Source organism: Solanum verrucosum, unplaced genomic scaffold (assembly GCF_900185275.1).
Source record: "Solanum verrucosum unplaced genomic scaffold, falcon-dt-bn FXZP01000009.1, whole genome shotgun sequence".
NCBI classification, from domain to species: domain Eukaryota; kingdom Viridiplantae; phylum Streptophyta; class Magnoliopsida; order Solanales; family Solanaceae; genus Solanum; species Solanum verrucosum.
In genome coordinates this window covers 959,797-980,120 of record NW_026020231.1, presented here as the reverse complement: position 1 = coordinate 980,120, position 20,324 = coordinate 959,797, and the positions used below count along the sequence as shown (strand labels likewise).

The following is a 20,324-nucleotide window of genomic DNA, read 5'->3' as shown; positions in this document are numbered from 1 at the left end:
TACTTCCTCTCTCCCAATTTATGTGGCACTTTTCGTTTTTCTAGAGTCAAACAATTTAAGTTTGATCGGGAATTTGCATATGAAATCTTCAATTTTTTTGAAATGAAATTTATATATTTGTAAACTACGTAAAAAGTACTATAAGTCACAACAATTGATAATTCAAAATGTTTAAAAGATCTATGAAAAATTTACGGTCAAAGTTAGACTTGTTTGAATCTCGAAATCCAAAAAGTGCCACACAAAATGGGACGGAGGGAGTAATATTTATTGCTCATATTACTTCTTTTGGTTTTCCACCTGGTGTCTTGGAATCCACATTAGAGCCCTGCTAAATTTGAATCGATCACTGCAGGGCCTATTCTTCATACCCAGAGTTTGAACCCACGACCTCTAGTTAAGGGTGACGAGAATGAGGATTTCATTTTTTAATCTAAATAGTACTATATGTCAATTAGATTCTTACATATATATGTTTATATGCTATATAATATTCTGATTATTAATTTTCCTTGTCTTCATCAATATACATTTCATGCCAGATTGCTTCTCAATAATTGGATTAGATTTTCGACAACCATATATATGAAAGTGCTAAATGGCCAGAAAATTTGGTCAGAATTTGGCCAGAAAATTAAAAAAACTATAAGATTTTTTTAATTTTAAAACAAACTGATCTTTTTTCCATTTTTTAGTTAAAAAGTATTAAAGTTAAAAAGGTAAAAATGTTTTAAAAAGTAAAATAACATAGATAAAATATCATTCTGGCCAAAAATATTTTTCCATATATTTTGTATATCTTTTTGGCCAGAAAATTTGGCCAAAAAACATAATAATTCCAGTATTCCAATTAGGCTTTTGTTTTTATATTGGATTTCTGGGGTCATTAATAGGAGGGATATATTCATTTTAGCCATGAAAGGCGCAAGAATTTTCATGCTTCCAGAATATTTACTAATCAAAATATTGACTATATATTAAGTGATTGTCATAATGACATTGACTCCTACAACAGTATTTTGTCCAAAATTGTCCGTGGCCAATCATGTATATTCTAGTCCTAATTAATCCACTTACACTTCTTGAATCTCTCCCATTTGTTTCCAATATGAAAAATTGACTCCATCAGTGGAGAAAAGTTGATTATTCATGAAAATGAAATTTATGTTTTGTATATTGTTAGTGTAATTAATTTATCTGCAATAGGACAAAACATTCTAATTATATTAAGTTTGAAGTTTTTTATATTGTTGGTGTATGTAATTTTTTACACTATCAAGTCATTCAAAAGATATTTACATATATATAATGTTGAAGTGTGTAACCATCTCATCTAAAAGTTTAAGCTGTTGCAGACCTGATTCTTTTTCATGGTCAAGCACATGGAAATTCTTTTTAATTTTGGGTGACGGTGAGATTCAATCTCAGGACCTTTGCCTGCTCTGATATCATGTTGAAGTGTGAGCTTTTAGATGAGATGGTCACACACTTCAATATATAAGATGTAAAATCTTAAAAATATGATATGTTATTTCTACTCAAATCAAGATTTGAATATAGTATTCCTACTAGCTATTCTCTTTCAATATATTGTATTTTTCAACTTCGAATATTAGAACATTCCACTACCCAAATTTTACAATTTTCTTTAAAAATGAGTGGGTGGGGGTTGGGGCATTTAGGTATTTGACACAAACAAGACAATCAAATGAGAAATGCATGCAAGTCCATATTGAAATAGTAGTATATAATGGAATTTTGCCAAACTGTAAGAACCATTTTTCTCCTAATCCAAACAAAAAACACAATCAATTTAGGTTTATGTGGTCGGGTAGATGATAGAGTTAAAAGTTGACATTGTTGGAACTAAGACTAAAGTTTCTTGGAAAAAGAGAATGAACACTATTTAATACTCCTAAACTACAGCTTGCAAATAAAGTTGACTATTTTTTTTGTGTGTCATAAATTCAACAAATTGATCAAGTTATCTTTATACGTGGGGCTCTACCAAATTCCATAGGAGTATATGTGGCATCAGATTTGAACTTAAAAATATATTTTTTTTATAACTATGTTTAATTATGTTCCTAATCAGCATCCACGGATTTGTATACATAATATACAATAGAGAAAAAAAATAATGAATTGTAATCTTGTGATTCAAACCACAAATCTTGCCCACGTTTAGAGCATTAAAAAAAGCTTCAAACAAACTGCCCCGCACGTTACAAAAAATCCGAACACCATTAAATTCAATAATTTGAAAAAAAATATTAACCTAATCGGGTCACACAAACATTATAGTAACTTGCTTAGTAATATAGTGACATTTTCATTACAGAAACTCGTGTTATCATTCCTAGACTATCAATGACGTAGCCACATATAGTGAAGGATGGTCAGTTGAACACCCTTTGTTAAAAAAAAGAAAATTGTATGAAGTGCTAGTTAACAAAAAATGTTAGGTCTCCACTTTCATATTTTTGGCTAACAAAAATGTTAACTTAAATCATTGACATTTAATTCAACAAACTAGTCAGTATGGGTCTACAAAAACTTCATGCTAAGCACGTCAAAACACCAAGAACGTAAACCCACTTTAGAAAATCCAAGACTGAAGAAAATGATTTAGCATGACATTTGAGTCACTACATATATAAGTTCACACCCTTTTCTCCCTCCCATTCTTTCTAACATATAAGATTAAAGTTAGTACTCTTTCAATAAAAACACCACTAATTACCAATCCATTTGTGGAACAAAATTATCAAACATGATGCGTGTCCGTGTTAAATTACCAGGATTTTGTATGAATCGAACTGCAGTTCATGTTCGAGCGCGTAATTCGCCTTCTCAGCTGTACAAGAAGGCGATTGGTTTGATCAAATCCGATGACAACAAGTCTGAATTTTCAAGCAAAAACAGCATTGAGATGAATTACAACATCGATGAATCGAAGACAGATTCTGAAAATGGGATTAATAATAGAGTCATGGTTATGGTTGACACTAGTCTTGAAGCCAAAAGTGCTCTGCAATGGGCACTTACACATACTGTTCAAAGCCATGATACCATTATTCTTCTCTCCGTAATCAAGCCCACTCAACGAGGTAAAACTTTTACTCCCTCCGTCTGACATTTTTAAGATCATAAGATTTAAACGTCTTTCTTTTTAAAAAGTCATGTTTAATCAAATTAAGACACATGAAATGAAACAGGGGTAATTAGTCCTCATAACTAATGTCCTGTTTTTGTTACTTGTGTAGGTGAAAATGAGAACAGTGAAACTAATCAGAGAGCCTATGAACTTCTTTACTCCATGAAAACTATGTGCCAAACAAAGAGACCAGAGGTAAGTTCTGAAATTGCTCTGCATTTGAATTTGATTGATTGGTCAATGAAGCTACTAGTATATAACTATTTTTTTCCCGTCTGGTGTCTGGTACCCACATTGGAGTTTGACTAAATTCGGATTTGCGTTGAGAAATCCCACATTAGGGGTAAAACGCTCCTTAACACAGGCAACTCCATATATAGGGAGACTCGTACTCAAGACTTTTGGTTAAGAATGAAGGAGTACTTACTACTCCACCACGATCCTTTAGTACAAAACTATTGTTTTCACCTAATAATGTTGTAGCAAGTCCAAATGGCCAAGTTAGATAATGGAATGGGAGAAAAGTTAGATACAGAGTATAGTGTCAGGCAAAATATTGTCCGTACCAAATCACATGGAAAGTTACCAATAAATATAATTAAAAAAGTGCTGTCGAGTATTTCTGGTTGGCATAATTAAGCCAATTAGTAGGTAAAATAATCTTCTTCTCTAGGCAACACTGCAACATGACAAGTAAATTAAACAACTCCTACTTTTTTGGCTTCATGCTAGCATGTGTTTACTTGCTGCTAAGCAATTTGTCTCATTGTTTAGTTATTTAATCATTTTTTTGAGTGTGTGAGAGAGAGAACTGTCATGAACAAAATGCATTTGATTTCAATATGGATGTTAATTAAAAGCGAATTCAAAATTTAAAGTCAATAAGAGAAGTCTTGGGTAACATCAATATTATGTCTATGGCAAGACCCACGAGGGGGCTAAGGTGGCCCTAATCGGAGTCATGATCAATATACACCTCCTTGGTGGACTTATAGTTAAGAAATAAAATTGGCTTTTGATATGATGATAAACGCTTAGTCATGCAAGAGTCAATGTCATGGATTTGATTCGCAAGCATGAGGTAGGTGTTGGGAGGAGGATTCTTGGGTAACACCAATATCTTGCCTATGGCAAGGCCCAGAAGAGGCTAGAGTAGCTCGGATTGGAGTCATGATCGAACATGACGCTTACTAGGGTGTATTTTCACAGGCAAAGAGATGCTCTTCTTGCGGCCCAAGAGTGTATTCATTGGAAAAACTGTTAATTGTGATGATTTGTGTGTTAACAGGTGCAAGTGGAGATTGCAGTGGAAGAAGGGAAAGAAAAAGGCCCTGCAATTGTAGAAGCAGCCAAGCAGAGAAAAGTATCATTACTGGTATTGGGACAAAGAAAAAGATCAATAATGTGGCGTTTACGCAGGATATGGTCAGGGAAAAAGTCGAAAAACAGAGTTGTGGAACACTGTATTCAAAATGCAAAATGCTTGACAATTGCAGTAAGAAGGAAGAGCAGGAAGTATGGAGGATATCTCATTACTACTAAACGTCACAAGGATTTTTGGCTCTTAGCTTAATCATATTGTTTTTATCATTCACTGTTCAGATTTATAAAATTTGGTTTTCTTAATTTCTGCTGTAATCTGCACGAAACGAGTAGCTACTTCCTCCATTAGGAAATGAATTGTACAAATTAAAACACAAAAATGAGAGGACTTGAATTTCGTTGGACATGAATGTTGTATGTTGTGCTAAATCAATCCAAATATATTCTTAACATGAGGTCATATGCACAGTTTTCCTCAAAAGATCTCACATCGTTAAGAGATGTAGACCTTATTTGTAGCTTCTCAATTTTGACTTTGTTCCCACATTGATCATAGAAATAGTCAAATTGTAACGAGCCTAGCTAGTACTATTATAATGTGATTTGGTCCGGAATATGAATCTTTTTTCTTAAATGATAGAATGAGTTAAACCTCAACCAACTCTAGTACTCTTTTGGATGTAATATTTAGGTACATGTCCAAGTCAAATTGCTATTTGCTATCAAAATTCAAAACAACAAAATGAATGTACATTTACCTAAGTTGACCATTGTAGCTATATATATATATATATATGAACCTACTATTAGCTAGTCTAGCCTATGAAATACTCTAATTACATATGTCTTTTTTAATTCTCTAATTACATATGTTAGCTTCAACGAATGAGAGTTTTTTGGTGAAAAGATGATTAAACTTAAACAATCCGAGAAAATGATGCAATTGAACGGAAGATGTATTATTCAAATAGGTAAGTAAGAACAAATACAACACATTAGGTGCTAAATAATTAGGAAAGAAAATAAAGGACGATTTCTACAATGGATCTGACTAGACTTAGAATGACATGCATCTCAAATCATCCATGTGTTGGGTCTAATACACATAGTATTCACTCTATCCTAATATACACCAATGCATTTGACTAGACATAAAACTTATGATAATTTGTTTTTTTTTGAGTTTAAAGTCTAAAAACACACCATATAAAAGTTTAAAATTAAATTATTAAATGTCATTTTTTTGGACCGACGAAACAAAAGAGTCACGCTTGGACAGAGTGAGTAACAATATTTCCATTGGGAACAATATCATTCAATTTTTACACAATCTTCATAAAAATCTTAATTTTGAAGTGATATTTGTTTCTTTTCAATTTGTTATATCAGTTGACAAAAGTCTCTGAACTCACTTCACAAGAATGATGGTGGAGACACGTTTGTTGTAAAGGTTTTCACTATAAACACAGCGGCACATGCTGCCCCTGCGCTCCTTTATTAGATTTGTTCAATTGCCTCCTACATGAGCAAAAAATAGATCCTCCCCCATCTCCTTATTTCCCCCCTAAAAAAGGCATCTCCTCTTCACACAATCTTCTATGCTATACTCTTTAAGCTGCTTGAATCTCATTGAGGTTTGATAACAAGGCCGTTTTTAACGTTTTGGCCAAGACCATTTTGCCATCCGTCATTGTTTAAGCTCATTCTGCATTCCATCGTCTTGATTGATTGAATCTGACCAATGGGTTTGTTGCAATATTCGTGATTCTTGATTGAAATAAAGGGACGGGTTTTCTTTCAATTCTTGATTTGGGGGTCTCAGATTTGGGTTTTTTTGTGTGTGTGGATTCAATCTCGGGGATAGGCTGTTCTCATTTCTTGTTTTGGCGGTGAATTGGGGAAGATAAAGGTATAAGATGCGGCGGCGGGCGGCCGATTATCGGCGCCCGGTTCGAAGGAGGCTATCTTGTTGGATCTGGTCGCTTCTTGGAATATTCTCAATTGTAGGTTTCGTTTTGTTTGTAGTTCATCATCATCATGACCACGAGGATCACGTAGAACAACCTGTTTCGGTAAGCCTCCAAATCCAGACCCAGATCATTCATTGCTTTTCGTGAATTTTATTGCTTTCTGAATCATACTAGTTCAAGCTTTATGAGCTTGCTTTTTTGATAAAGTAGAAATCCTCCTTGTTCATTTTCAATTCCTGGGGGTTTCTGATCTGAGAATCTGCTATCTTTTATACTACTGGTGTGAGGATTACTTTTGTAGTTTTTCATTGATTGATTTTTGTTACTATCTGTTATTTCTTCTACTTTGATTATAGTTTTATCTTGTTGTAGATACTGTTCAACATGCCTTGTTATACTTTCACATAAATTACTTCTTTTCTTGGATTGCTTTGATTTGTTTTCCTTGAATGGACTGTCTATCAGAGAGGGACTCCAATTTGTGGGACTACACTGAGTATCTTGTTGTTGTTGTATGTTTGTTTCACGAATTGTTTTAGGTTTTTGACAATACTGGTTGGTAGTTTTCTAGTAGGATGGTAAATCTGCACTTAGTTTTCAATGCATTAACATCAATTCATTCATGTTTTGGTTCTTGTAAGTGATACTTGTCACTTAAAAGCTCAAGTGTGGTGACTTTCTCTTAACTTCAGCTCTTATAATGCAAATTTGTGTTGCCCATTTTTCTTTCAGTTTGTAGCTCATGTACCCTAAGCTAGAATGTGGAACATGTGGATCGCTTCTATATTGTTCCAGATCTATTAGATGTGCCTGTGGGGGACTGAACGTTCTGTTTTCTAAATATTGTTGTCAATAATTTACTTGTTGTCTCTTCTGATCTTTGTGGCTGTCGGTGTGCTTGTGTCCCTGGTGACTTTAATCTTTTTGATTGTGCTAATTATTTTGAGGAAATGGTGGTATTAGATCCTGTGCACTTAACTACCACTGCTGCTGTGCATTATACACAGCTCATCCTCTCTTTTTTTATGACAAGGGAAACCCACAATCGCTACCCTTTGGGTATGCACAGGGTAAAATCCGGCTCCTATGCAATAGCTCGCAAACCACACACGGGAGATAATCCGCACTAGGGAAGCCCGGTGCAACGAGCTCAACCCAGAAAGCAAATCTCTTGCTTTCGCTAGCATCGAACTGAGACGTCCAACATGGAAGTCCCAAGCCCAAACCACTGGGCCACCCCGAAGGGTAGCTCATCCTTACATCTATCTATACCTAGTTTTGCTTCCTGTTTTCTACCATTCCTTTCTCCCTTCCGCTAGAATGGCAACAATCCACCTCCAACTTATTTCCCATCACTACAGCAATTGGTCCCTGCTCCCAACATAGTCACAGTTTTGTCTTCTTAGTTTCCATCTATTTTCTTTTTTCTTTTTCTGAACACCCACTTCCTGAAACAAGCATTTAATCGACATCCACTTCAACTTCTACCTTGACCGTCACATGGAAAGAATATATATGGCTGACATGCTTGCTATGACAGTCTATCTGATAAAACCAACACAAAAGTATTGACGCAAGAAGTGTTATAGATTTATAATTCAATATAGATTTTTGGGTGTGACTTGTTTAGATTACTTGACCTAAATTGTAGTCCCATTTTTCATTTGGTGCACTTCATTAAGGAAAAGTTTCTACACAGGGAAGCCATATCTTGGCTTTTCCATTTTTGAGGAATAAACGTGGGAAAAATGTGTCTACAGAAAAGTAAATGGGTTCCACGAGAGGGCATATACAGTGCATTAAAATTATTTTTTAAGTAAATCAACACCACTTCTGATTAACTTAGGATGAAAAATTGAAAATAGGACCTGTTTGGGGTCAGAGGAAGTAAATAAAGTGTTAACCCCATTCAGTAATTCGATGGTCTCTCATTACTACCTCACCCTTTGCCAGACATCATTATAAAATGTCACCCATGTTCCTAATACTTAGCTTTGTAAGTGATAAAGCTAGATTAATCTTTCCACTTCACTCCACTTGCTACTTTCTAGCCCTTTTCACCTATTGCTGTTTTTAATTCTTTTCGATAATTTCTCAAGACAAATGTTAAATGTCCGTTTGTTAGCAATTTTAGTTCTTTTAATGTTAAAATATGCAGAAGCATAGAATGTGCCATGAGTCCTTGTAGTTGGCACATCTGTTTGAGTTGACAGGTCTTCTAAGTCTTGTATAGAGAATCTTTCCAGGAATAACAATATCCATGTAATTCATTACGTGGTTTAAGAGCAAGGACTTAACAATTGGTAAAAGTAACTCAAACTATTTTAAGGTCTTTTTGAAGTTGCATTCTATAAACATAAAAGAACTGCAATTATGGATTAGTTTGTTAACTGTGTAATTGTTGACTAACACCTTTTTACGCGATGCGTCTAATGAGAATTGCGATGTCATTTACCTATACTTTTGTATGGTTTGTTGTATTCACCAATGTACGATTATACAGATAGAGATCCAAGTTCAAAAAAATGATTATACAGATAGAGTTAACCTTCACTGGATGGATTGGCTGAGTTCCATCTTATTTTATTTTAACTATAAAGTACTTTGATAATCACAACTGGCTTAATATTTTTCGTTGTTCCAGGAAAGAGAGTCTAGGAATGAGCAGGTTGTGCATGAGCGTATGAATCTCACACAAGAGATGTTAAGTGTTAATTCATATGCCAGACAAATAGCAGAGCAAACAACACTAGCCAAAGCTTACATCATTATAGCAAAAGAGCACAACAATCTTCATCTTGCATGGGAGCTGAGTACAAAGATAAGAAGTTGTCAACTTTTACTCTCAAAAGCTGCAATGAGAGATGAGCCCATTTCTCTAGATGAAGCTGAGCCAAACATAAGAAGTCTATCTTCTCTCATCCTTAAGGCACAGGATGCCCATTACGATATTGCTACCACTATGATGACAATGAAATCACATATTCAAGCTCTTGAAGAGCGTGCCAATGCTGCATCTGTTCAAAGTATGATGTTCGGACAGTTAACAGCTGAGTCTCTGCCAAAGAACCTGCACTGCCTAGAAATGAAGCTCATGGCTGATTGGCTTACAAAAAAGTCATTGCAGGATTTTGCTGATGAGAGGAGAAACTCACCTCGTTTAGTAGACAATAACCTGTATCACTTCTGCATATTTTCAGATAATCTGTTGGCAGTTTCAGTAGTTATCAACTCAACTGTGGCCAATGCTGATCACCCTAAGCAGCTAGTTTTCCATATCGTAACGGATTCAATACACTATGGAGTGATGCTGGCTTGGTTCCTGAACAATGACTTCAAAGGTTCTACAGTAGAAGTACAGAATATTGACAACTTCACTTGGTTGAATTCATCTTATTCTCCTGCTGTAAAGCAGCTAATGTCCACAGATTCCAGGAAGTATTATTTTGACGGATCTCAAGATACGGGTGTCGAGCCAAAGTTCCGGAATCCAAAATATATATATTTGTTGAATCACCTTCGGTTTTACATCCCTGAGATTTACCCCCAGTTGGAGAAGATTGTTTTCCTTGATGATGATGTTGTAGTTCAGAAGGATCTGACACCTCTCTTTTCACTGGATTTGCATGGAAATGTGAATGGAGCAGTAGAAACTTGTCTTGAAGCTTTTCATCGTTATTACAAGTATCTCAATTTTTCAAATCCACTCATCAGCTCTAAGTTTGATCCCCAGGCGTGTGGATGGGCATTTGGTATGAATGTTTTTGATTTGATTGCTTGGAGGAAAGCAAGTGTTACTTCCCGATATCATTATTGGATAGAACAAAATGCTGATAGGACTATTTGGAAGCTAGGAACCCTTCCACCTGGACTATTAGCTTTTTATGGAATGACAGAGCCACTTGATCGGAGGTGGCATGTGTTGGGATTAGGTTATGACGTGAATGTTGACAATCGCCTGATAGAGAGTGCAGCAGTGATTCACTTCAATGGAAACATGAAGCCATGGCTTAAGCTACGCATTAACAGGTATAGGCCTTTGTGGGAACGATATGTAAATCAAACGCACCCACACCTTCAGGATTGTGCTACACATTGAAACACTATACTTTTCCAAGTACGATCACATACTCGATCCCATCATTGTAGAGTTAGAAATAGACAATTTTGCCCTATTAAGGATTCTTCCCTAGTCTTTCTTCTTATCAGTTTAGTAGTGTGAAACTGATATTATACACTGGAACAAGCATGCATTAAGATAAAAGGGTTTAGGGGAATCACTTATGGTTGAGAGGTTTTCTCTGTCTCTACAAATGATAGAACAAATTTTTCTAGTAATAATCTTGTTCCTTTGATCACATCTAGGTTAGATATTTGTCTTTGCTTTTTTGTTGTTCTGTACGCGGATCCAATTATTTTTAGTTGCTGTAACATATAACTACTGCAACATATGTAAGTGATTTATACTGATGATATGATGCATCAGAGCGACTATTATGTTTTTTCGCCTTTGGTACTTCATTGCAAGAAATTGCTTCTCTAGTTGTTTCAGCATGTATTGACGTTTTTCAACAATATATTTACGGTCCTTGATTCATATGTATGTCCATTCATGCCAATACAAACCCAAAACGCTCTTTTAGTGGGAAATGAAATTGTCGTGTTGTTTGATCTACTTTCTTTAGTAGTTTGGTCATATGGCACATTCCAATAATGTTGCAAGACAAATTGATTGGTATGAATCAACTTGTCGTTTTTTAAATAAGAATATTATATTCATCGATTAAAATAATGGACAACCAATCAGAATCTAAAGTATGAAAATAATTGTTATACTATATGTATTGTCGGTGGTAGATTCAGAAATTTTGTATTATGAATGTTCAACTATTTTTAGCTCGGAAATTGGTACATAAAAGGGGTGCTCAATTAATATATTGAGTACTAAATTTTGTATATATTTACCCTATTTGTATATTCACAAGTGAAATATACAAACGGGCAAGCAAAATATACAAATCATTGCCTCCATAGCAAACGAAACTATAGCTATGGAGCGCAATTATCGAAACTATACCTATAGAGCCTTATTATGTTTGCTATTTCTAAAATTTACTCAATTAATATTGCGTGTGATTTACTATTTAGAAACTCACATAACTAATACATGTATATATTACGAGGGAAATTATGTATTATTTATGCAAGATAAAAGATGAAATAACTAATACATAAATAAATATTTTTTGCATAAAATAATACATAGATTATGTTATAATTAATCCTTACATTACTAATACTTGCATAACACTGACTAGTTTAGTGTATAATATATGATATTATATTTGGCAGAACAGCCTATTGCTGTTGTCTTTCCTGTTCTAGTCTAGCCAGATTTTCTACTTTCTACTCCCTTTGCTCCATTAAACTTAATAATGGCAAGTTCATTCTCTACCCCCTTTCTCACAACTGGTGTTACCAAAGAACAAAGCCACAAAAATCAACAAAAATCCCCTGACATAATACTATCTGAGCTACCAAAAGAAAGAGGTTGGCTGAGTGAACATATTCACCAATACAAAGGCTTTTGGTATGCCACAGGAGTTCTTCAAGGTCTGCTAGCACTTCAGCAGCAACATTTCAAGCCAAAACCAAACACTGTCTTACTGGCCAGTTACCCAAAATCTGGCACTACATGGCTTAAGGCCCTTCTTTTTGCTATTAAAAACAGAGCTGAATTAGATTTCAACACACACCCTTTGCTCTCTTCAAATCCACATGAGTTAGTACCACATCTAGAGGTTTATGCATTTAAGCACCCAACAAATCCAACACCAAACACTTGTCTAATGCATTCACATCTTGCTTTCAATTGTTTACCAGAGTTGGCTTACTGCAAGATAGTATACGTCTTTCGCGACCCGAAAGATGTGTTAACTTCTTTCTGGCATTTTATACAGAAATCAAGACCTACAGAACTTCCTTTCATTTCTCTACCTGAAGCATTTGATCAATTCACTAAAGGGTATTCCCCTTTTGGTCCATTTTGGGATCATGTAATGGGATATTATAAAGCCAGTTTAGAATTTCCAAAGAAAGTCTGTTTCTTGAAGTATGAAGAATTGAAGAAAGATCCAATCTTTAATGCAAAGAAATTAGCAGAGTTCTTGGAGCAGCCTTTTTCATTGGAGGAAGAAAGTGAAGGAATTGTGGAGAGAATAACAGAGCTATGCAGCTTTGAGAAACTGAGTAATTTGGAGGTGAATAAACAGGGCACGCACACTGAATTTTTCATTCCTACTATTACTAACAACGTATTTTTCAGGCAAGGGAAAGTGGGTGATTTCAAAAACCATCTTTCAGACGAAATGATTGAGGTTCTTGATGAAATCACAAAGCAAAAATTGGATTTTGATTTGATGAACACATCTGTCACTCCCCTGCAAAATGGTAAAGGGATTGAGTCAGACCAGAATCATAACAACTAGCATGTATTTTCTTCGTGAGGAAATTGAGCCGACGGTCTTTTGGAAACCCTGTCTCTACTCTGGAGAGAGGTACTGAGAAGGTCTGCGTACACACTTTGTAAAATTTCACTGATTATTCTGTTGTTGTTGTTGAGGATATTGTCCAACAAATAAAAATTTCCTTTGATTGTTTTGGTTACACTCTGTAAGTCATGTTGCAAAGTTTGGTTCTTGATTCCAATAAATGTTCCTTTTTGTCATTTGTAATGATTGACAATCCTTTATCTCCTTCCTAGGAGGGGTGGAGCTAGAATATAGATTACAAGTTCGATTAAATAGTAATTTTTGTTCAAATTTTATATTTATCATAAGAAATCTATGAAATATGTATAAATTATTTTGGTCTGATTAAGTAGTTTAGCTCTTATGTTCTGATGGATCATTCTGGTGGAGGAAATGATTTGGGGGAAGCTTTTTAGCTCACGACAACAAGAATATGTTTTATTTAACGATTGTTTTTTTTAACAATATGTTCAGAAACCTTGAAATAGTAAATACAACAGACTAATTAAAATTTGAATATACTTCGTCCTTTTTCATTTTACTTTACTCATATAAAAAAATTTAGATATTTCATACTTGTTCAAAAAAGCAAATCAAAAAAGTTCTACTAGTACTTTTTTACTATTTAGGACCCGTTTGGTAGGAGGTATTAATCAAAATATTCCATGGATTAAAATTTAGTCCAACAAAAATATTGTTTGGTTACTTTATTTAACCTAATCCATGGATTAGTTATACCTCATACAAGGTCTTATTTTATCCCTAGAAAAGGGAGGGATAACTAATCCAAGGTTTAACAATCCTTGTATAAGACCCCTAAATGACTAAACTATCCCCAAATCTTTTTTCCTAATTTTTTTTTTTTGTAATTTAATGCTCTTTTTTATTTATATGAGAATATTTATAAATATTCTTTTAAATTCTCCAAATTCGTTCCATGTAATTTGATGATTTCACAAATTAATGTTTTTTTCCATGTTTGATTTGTTATATTGAGTTGGTTTTTTTGGTCTTTTTTTAAAAAAATGTAGTTCGTCGATTGACCACTTGAACTTCTTTTTTTTTTTTTAAAATAAGCTTTGTGTATTTGAACAATTTAAGTAGCCTTAAATCTATGTTAAGTTTAAGGTTAATATATCGTGCTATCAAGGATCTCTATGGTGGCATATCACACCTCAAAATTTAATAATAATTTTTTAATATATTTTAGTATTTAATTTGACAAATTAAATGAAATATAAAATCTCTTAATAACTCAAGGGTATAATAGGAAAGAAACTTTTTCTAGAATTTTAAACCAAACATAAGATTAAATGGGAAACATGAACCAAACACTTGATAAAAACTAATCCCTGCATTACTAATCCATGCATTAGTAATCCCTGGATTATGCATCTTTGTACCAAACGACCCCTTAGAGTACTATTTATCGTATTAAATAACTACGTAAAATATAATACTCCTCATCAACAAGGATGAAGTAATATGAGGTGGAGAGAGTACAACGCAATCAAAAAGTTGTTGGACTCGATCTGAATGATTACTCCTTGTATCTCGTGAATCTTGTTTTTAAATCAAACACTTAAAACAGTTGAGATATATAAAAGAAGATATTCTTCAAAAAAATATTTTTATATTTTTCTCACACCATATGTAAATTTAATTAAGTTATTGTCCTGAAACGCGTGCCCACATGACTAGATAAATTAAACGGAAGAGGGTCGGAAAAATATCTCAACTTTGGTCGAATTTACTGTTGCGATACTAAATTTTCATGAAGATCTATTACCTCCCTAAACTATTTAATACCGTATATTAAACATATATATTTGCCCACGTGGATATAAAAAATAATACAAAATTATAAATTGTAATGTGTCCACGTGAGCACATGTATACCTTTAAAATAAACTATTAAATAGTTCAGGGGGTAAAAAATATGATAATAAATAGTCTAGAGAGGTAATAGGTCCTCATGAAAGTTTAGTATCGCAATAATAAATTTGACCAAAATTGAGATATTTTTCAGACCCTTATCCCTAAATTAAAGTTAGAAGATGTCCCTGTAAGAGTAAATCAATACTTTACTGTAATTTTTTTCGTTTTCTTTTATAATATCTTGAAACTTAGTAGTTTAGTTTCATTACCTGAACTATCAGTGAGTTTTTGATTCTCCATACGGTAACCCCAACATAATTTTACGACTTACTAAAAAAGACGCTGCAAAGTAGCTCGTGGCATACATAACTGTGCCAGCTTCAAAACGCCACAATTCGTTTTGTGGTGGGGTAAAATATCTCCAAGTTGACAAAATAATAATAATCTACAAATTGAAAAGATGTATAAAAACAATATTCAATTGTTACGTTAGTGGAGAACACTTGCACCATTTCTCTCTCTTACATTATGCACTCATCATTTAAAGATAAAGATAATTACTCCCTCTGTCCACTTTTATTTGTTATGTTGCGCTTTTCGAAAGTCAATTTGACTAATTTTTAAAGTTAAATTAGATTACGTTAATTCGATATTTTTTTAAAAAAAATTAGATATTCAAAAACTATACGAAAAGTACTATAAGTTGCAATTTTTTGCATATCAATATGATGAAAATATACATCGTAAAATGTTGGTCAAAGTTCTTATTGTTTGACTCTAAAAAAGGAAACCATGACAATTAATTGTGGACGGAGGGAGTACATTACACATCTGTAAACTCAAATATAAATATTTGCAACAAAAGAAAATAAGAAAAGTATTAATTATGCAGTAATGTAAATATGTTATATTGAAATTATTGTGTGGAGTTTATAGTTATGGGAACTAGATAATGATGGGATTCAAAAATAGATGCTAAATATTATACGTTTGGTATCTAAAGTTCTAAACCTATGATCCAACTAATTCTTTTAGGGGGAAATGGTATATAATAGCAAATTATTAATTCAAATTAAATGCTATAAACATAGTTTGATTTAATTGTACCTCATAGCAAACTGTTGTTATTTCACCCCTCTCCTGGTGAATCTCGCTCGCCACTCTCGTTCTCTCCCTCGCCTCTCTCACTTTTTATACTGATGACTATTATGTTTTTTCGCCTTTGGTACTTCATTGCAAGAAATTGCTTCTCTAGTTGTTTCAGCATGTATTGACGTTTTTCAACAATATATTTACGGTCCTTGATTCATATGTATGTCCATTCATGCCAATACAAACCCAAAACGCTCTTTTAGTGGGAAATGAAATTGTCGTGTTGTTTGATCTACTTTCTTTAGTAGTTTGGTCATATCGCACATTCCAATAGTGTTGCAAGACAAATTGATTGATATGAATCAACTTGTCGTTTTTTAAATAAGAATATGATATTCATCGATTAAAATAATGGACAACCAATCAGAATCTAAAAGTATGAAAATAATTGTTATACTATATCTATTGTCGGTGCTAGATTCAGAAATTTTGTATTATGAATGTTCAACTATTTTTAGCTCGGAAATTGGTACATAAAAGGGGTGCCCAATTAATATATTCCAATATATTGAGTACTAGATTTTGTACGATAATGTTTGTCGCAAAAACCAATGGAGTACCCATAATACATAACAAGGCAGTGGAGCAGCCGTAATACACAACATAGGTCCGCGCTACTAGGACTGTATACAGTACATCACGTGTTAAGAGAGTACGTCTGCAAATCATTTATTATTAGGGCGTTTCGTAAATCGAGCAAGCTTGAAATGACATAACATAAATAGAAGATAAATTTTATGGAGAGCAACAAAAATTCACATACCCACTAAACCAATGAGTAAAATCTTCTCGTGCTAATGTCATATTTGGTACCTAAATAGAAGATAAATTATTCATGTATAAAATTAAAGGAAAATTGTGTTGAATAGCAAAAATATGAACGATATTAAATGATATAACTACTATTTTGGAAAATTGTGATTCGTAGTCATAGTCTCCTTAAATCTTGCTATTTGTTTAATTTGTATAATTCGCTCAAAATTGTATGATTCGCATGATCGAAATTTTGTATGATTCGATTCCTGATTGTATAAATCCCTAATTTGTATATGCTTACCCTAGCTATTTGTATATGATTTATGAAAAAATCACAATAAATTACCTTGTTTCTATATTGGCAAATGAAATATACAAACAGAGTTCTGAAAAATTCCTAAATGTATAAAACTATAAATACATAATTTGTATATACTTACCCTATTTGTATATTCGCAAGCGAAATATACAAACGGGCAAGCAAAATATACAAACCACGTGAAATATACAAATCATTGCCTCCATAGCAAACGAAACTATAGTTATGGTCTTATGGAATGCAATTATCAAAACTATAGCTATAGAGTCTTATTATGTTTGCTATTTCTAAAATTTACTCAATTAATATTGTGTGTGATTTACTATTTAGAAACTCACATAACTAACATTACGAGGGGAATTATGTATTATTTATGCAAGATAAAAGATGAAATAACTAATACATAAATAAATACTTTTTACATAAAATAATACATAGATTCTGTTATAATTAATCATTATATTACTAATACTTGCATAACACTGACTAGTTTAGTGTATAATATATGATAGTACTATATTTGGCCGAGCAGCCTATCGCTGTTGTCTTTCCTGTTCTAGCAATATTTTTTACTTTCTACTCCCTTTCCTCCATTAAACTCAATAATGGCAAGTTTATTCTCTACCCCCTTACGCACAACTGGTGTCACCAAAGAACAAAGCCACAAAAATCAACAAAAATCCCCTGACATAATACTCTCTGAGCTACCAAAAGAAAGAGGTTGGCTGAGTGAACATATTCACCAATACAAAGGCTTTTGGTATCCCACAGGAATTCTTCAAGGTCTGCTAGCACTTCAGCAGCAGCATTTCAAGCCAAAACCAAACACTGTCTTACTAGCCAGTTACCCAAAATCTGGCACTACATGGCTTAAGGCTCTTCTTTTTGCTATTAAAAACAGAGCTGAATTAGATTTCAACACACACCCTTTGCTCTCTTCAAATCCACATGAGTTAGTACCACAGTTAGAGGCTTATGCATTTAAGCACCCAACAAATCCAACACCAAACACTTGTCTAATGCATTCACATCTTGCTTTCAATTGTTTACCAGAGTTGGCTAACTGCAAGATAGTATACGTCTTTCGCGACCCGAAAGATGTGTTAGCTTCTTGCTGGCATTTTATACAGAAATTAAGACCTACAGAACTTCCTTTCATTTCTCTACCTGAAGCATTTGATCAATTCACTAAAGGGTATTCCCCTTTTGGTCCATTTTGGGATCATGTAATGGGATATTATAAAGCCAGTTTAGAATTTCCAAAGAAAGTTTGTTTCTTGAAGTATGAGGAATTGAAGAAAGATCCAATCTTTAATGCAAAGAAATTAGCAGAGTTCTTGGAGCAGCCTTTTTCATTGGAGGAAGAAAGTGAAGGAATTGTGGAGAGAATAACAGAGCTATGCAGCTTTGAGAAACTGAGTAATTTGGAGGTGAATAAAGAGGGCACACACACTGGATTTTTCATTCCTACTATTACTAACAACATATTTTTCAGGCAAGGGAAAGTGGGTGATTCCAAAAACCATCTTTCAGAGGAAATGATTGAGGTTCTTGATGAAATCACAAAGCAAAAATTCGATTTTGATTTGATGAACACATCTGTCACTCCCCTGCAAAATGGTAAAGGGATTGAGTCAGACCAGAATCATAACAACTAGCATGTATTTTCTTCATGAGGAAATTGAGCCGGACGATCTTTTGGAATCCATCTCTTTATTCTGGAAAGATAGTAGGAAGGTCTGCGTACACTGTACCCTTTCCACATTACACTTTGTGGGATTTCACTCATTATTGTTGTTGTTATTGTTGAGGATATTGTCCAACAAATAAAAATTTCCTTTAATTGTTTTGGTTACTCTATGTAAGTCATGTTGCAAGGTTTGGTTCTTGATTCCAATAAATGTTCCTTTTTGTCATTTCTAATGATTGGCAATTCTTTATCTACTTCCTAGCAGGGTAGAGCTAGAATATAGATTATGAGTTCGATTAAACAGTAATTTTTGCATATTTATGTAAGAAATTTATGGTATATGTATAAATTATTTACTTAAAACTTAATAACTTAAAAGAATTAGGATCTAGAATACATGAGTTTCAATTCTTGATTTCGCCTCTACTTCCTAGCTAGTGAATCATTTTGGTCCAATTAAGTAGTTTAGCTCTTATGTTCTGATGGATCATTCTGGTGGAGGAAATGATTTGGGGGAAGCTTTTTAGCTCAAGACAATAAGAATATGTTTTACTTTATATTTTTTAACGATTGTATTTTAACAATATGTTTAGAAACCTTGAATAGTAAATACAACAGACTAATTAAAATTTGAATATACTTCGTCCTTTTTCATTTTACCTGACTCATGCATAAAAAATAGATATTACATACTTATTCAATAAAGCAAATCAAAAAAGTTCTATTAGTATTTTTTACTATTATATTATTTATCGTATTAAATAACTATATAAAATGTAGTACTCCTTATCAACAAAGATGAAGTAATACGAGGTGGAGAGAATAAACGCAATCAAAAAGTTGTTGGACTCGATCTGAATGATTGCTCCTTGTATCTCGTGAATCTTGTTTTTAAATCAAACACTTTAAACAGTTGAGATATAAAAAAGAAGATATTCTTCTGTCACACCATATGTAAAGTTAATTAAGTTGTTGTCCTGAAACGCGTGCCAACATGACTAGATAAATTAAAGGGATAAGAGTTTAAAAAATATCTTAATTTTGGTCTAATTTGTTGTTGCGATACTAAACTTTTATGAGAACCTATTACCTCCCTAGACTATTTAATATCGTATTTTAAACATATATATTTGCCCATGTGGACATAAAATATAATGCAAAATTATAAATAGTAATGTGTCCACGTGGCACATATATACCTTTAAAATACACTATTAAATAGTTCAGGGGGTAAAAAGTACGGTATTAAATAGTCTAGGGAGGTAATAGGTTCTCATGAAAGTTTAGTATCGCAACAGTAAATTAGACCAAAGTTGAGATATTTTTCAGACCCTTATCCCTAAATTAAAGTTAGAAGATGTCCCTGTAAGAGTAAATATATACTTTACTGTAATTTTTTTCGTTTACTTTTGCAATATCTTGGAACTTAGTAGCTTAATTTCATTACCTGAACTATCAGTGAGTTTTTGATTCTCCACACGGTAACCCCAACGTAATTTTACGACTTACTCCCTCCGTCCCTTTTTAGTAGTCCATTTTAGAAATGACA

General features: G+C 33.4%; 3 protein-coding genes across 3 annotated transcripts; all 3 read left to right on the top strand.

Annotated features, from left to right (window-relative positions):
• Positions 1–2,773: 2,773 nt before the first annotated feature.
• LOC125832424 (uncharacterized) lies at positions 2,774–4,766 on the top strand. Its single transcript, XM_049511571.1, has 3 exons — positions 2,774–3,110; positions 3,267–3,352; positions 4,446–4,766. The coding sequence occupies exons 1-3, from the start codon at positions 2,774–2,776 to the stop codon at positions 4,728–4,730; spliced, it is 708 nt and encodes a 235-aa protein (XP_049367528.1). The 3' UTR covers positions 4,731–4,766.
• A 1,078-nt stretch (positions 4,767–5,844) lies between these two features.
• LOC125832255 (hexosyltransferase GAUT11) lies at positions 5,845–10,962 on the top strand. Its single transcript, XM_049511400.1, has 2 exons — positions 5,845–6,552; positions 9,095–10,962. The coding sequence occupies exons 1-2, from the start codon at positions 6,397–6,399 to the stop codon at positions 10,547–10,549; spliced, it is 1,611 nt and encodes a 536-aa protein (XP_049367357.1). The 5' UTR covers positions 5,845–6,396; the 3' UTR covers positions 10,550–10,962.
• A 923-nt stretch (positions 10,963–11,885) lies between these two features.
• LOC125832197 (flavonol 4'-sulfotransferase-like) lies at positions 11,886–18,743 on the top strand. Its single transcript, XM_049511344.1, has 2 exons — positions 11,886–12,063; positions 17,869–18,743. Exons 1-2 carry the CDS (start codon positions 11,886–11,888, stop codon positions 18,741–18,743), a joined length of 1,053 nt encoding a protein of 350 aa, XP_049367301.1.
• Positions 18,744–20,324: the final 1,581 nt, after the last annotated feature.

What these genes read in the sequence shown, in the direction of transcription:
- LOC125832424 (XM_049511571.1), top strand. Translation starts at nt 2,774, where the DNA reads ATGATGCGTGTCCGTGTTAAATTACCAGGATTTTGTATGAATCGAACT. An exon ending in AATCAAGCCCACTCAACGAG is followed by an intron (nt 3,111 to 3,266) that starts GTAAAACTTTTA and finishes TTACTTGTGTAG; the next exon opens with GTGAAAATGAGAACAGTGAA. An exon ending in GCCAAACAAAGAGACCAGAG is followed by an intron (nt 3,353 to 4,445) that starts GTAAGTTCTGAA and finishes GTGTGTTAACAG; the next exon opens with GTGCAAGTGGAGATTGCAGT.
- LOC125832255 (XM_049511400.1), top strand. Translation starts at nt 6,397, where the DNA reads ATGCGGCGGCGGGCGGCCGATTATCGGCGCCCGGTTCGAAGGAGGCTA. An exon ending in ACGTAGAACAACCTGTTTCG is followed by an intron (nt 6,553 to 9,094) that starts GTAAGCCTCCAA and finishes TCGTTGTTCCAG; the next exon opens with GAAAGAGAGTCTAGGAATGA.
- LOC125832197 (XM_049511344.1), top strand. Translation starts at nt 11,886, where the DNA reads ATGGCAAGTTCATTCTCTACCCCCTTTCTCACAACTGGTGTTACCAAA. An exon ending in TGCCACAGGAGTTCTTCAAG is followed by an intron (nt 12,064 to 17,868) that starts GTCTGCTAGCAC and finishes GAATTCTTCAAG; the next exon opens with GTCTGCTAGCACTTCAGCAG.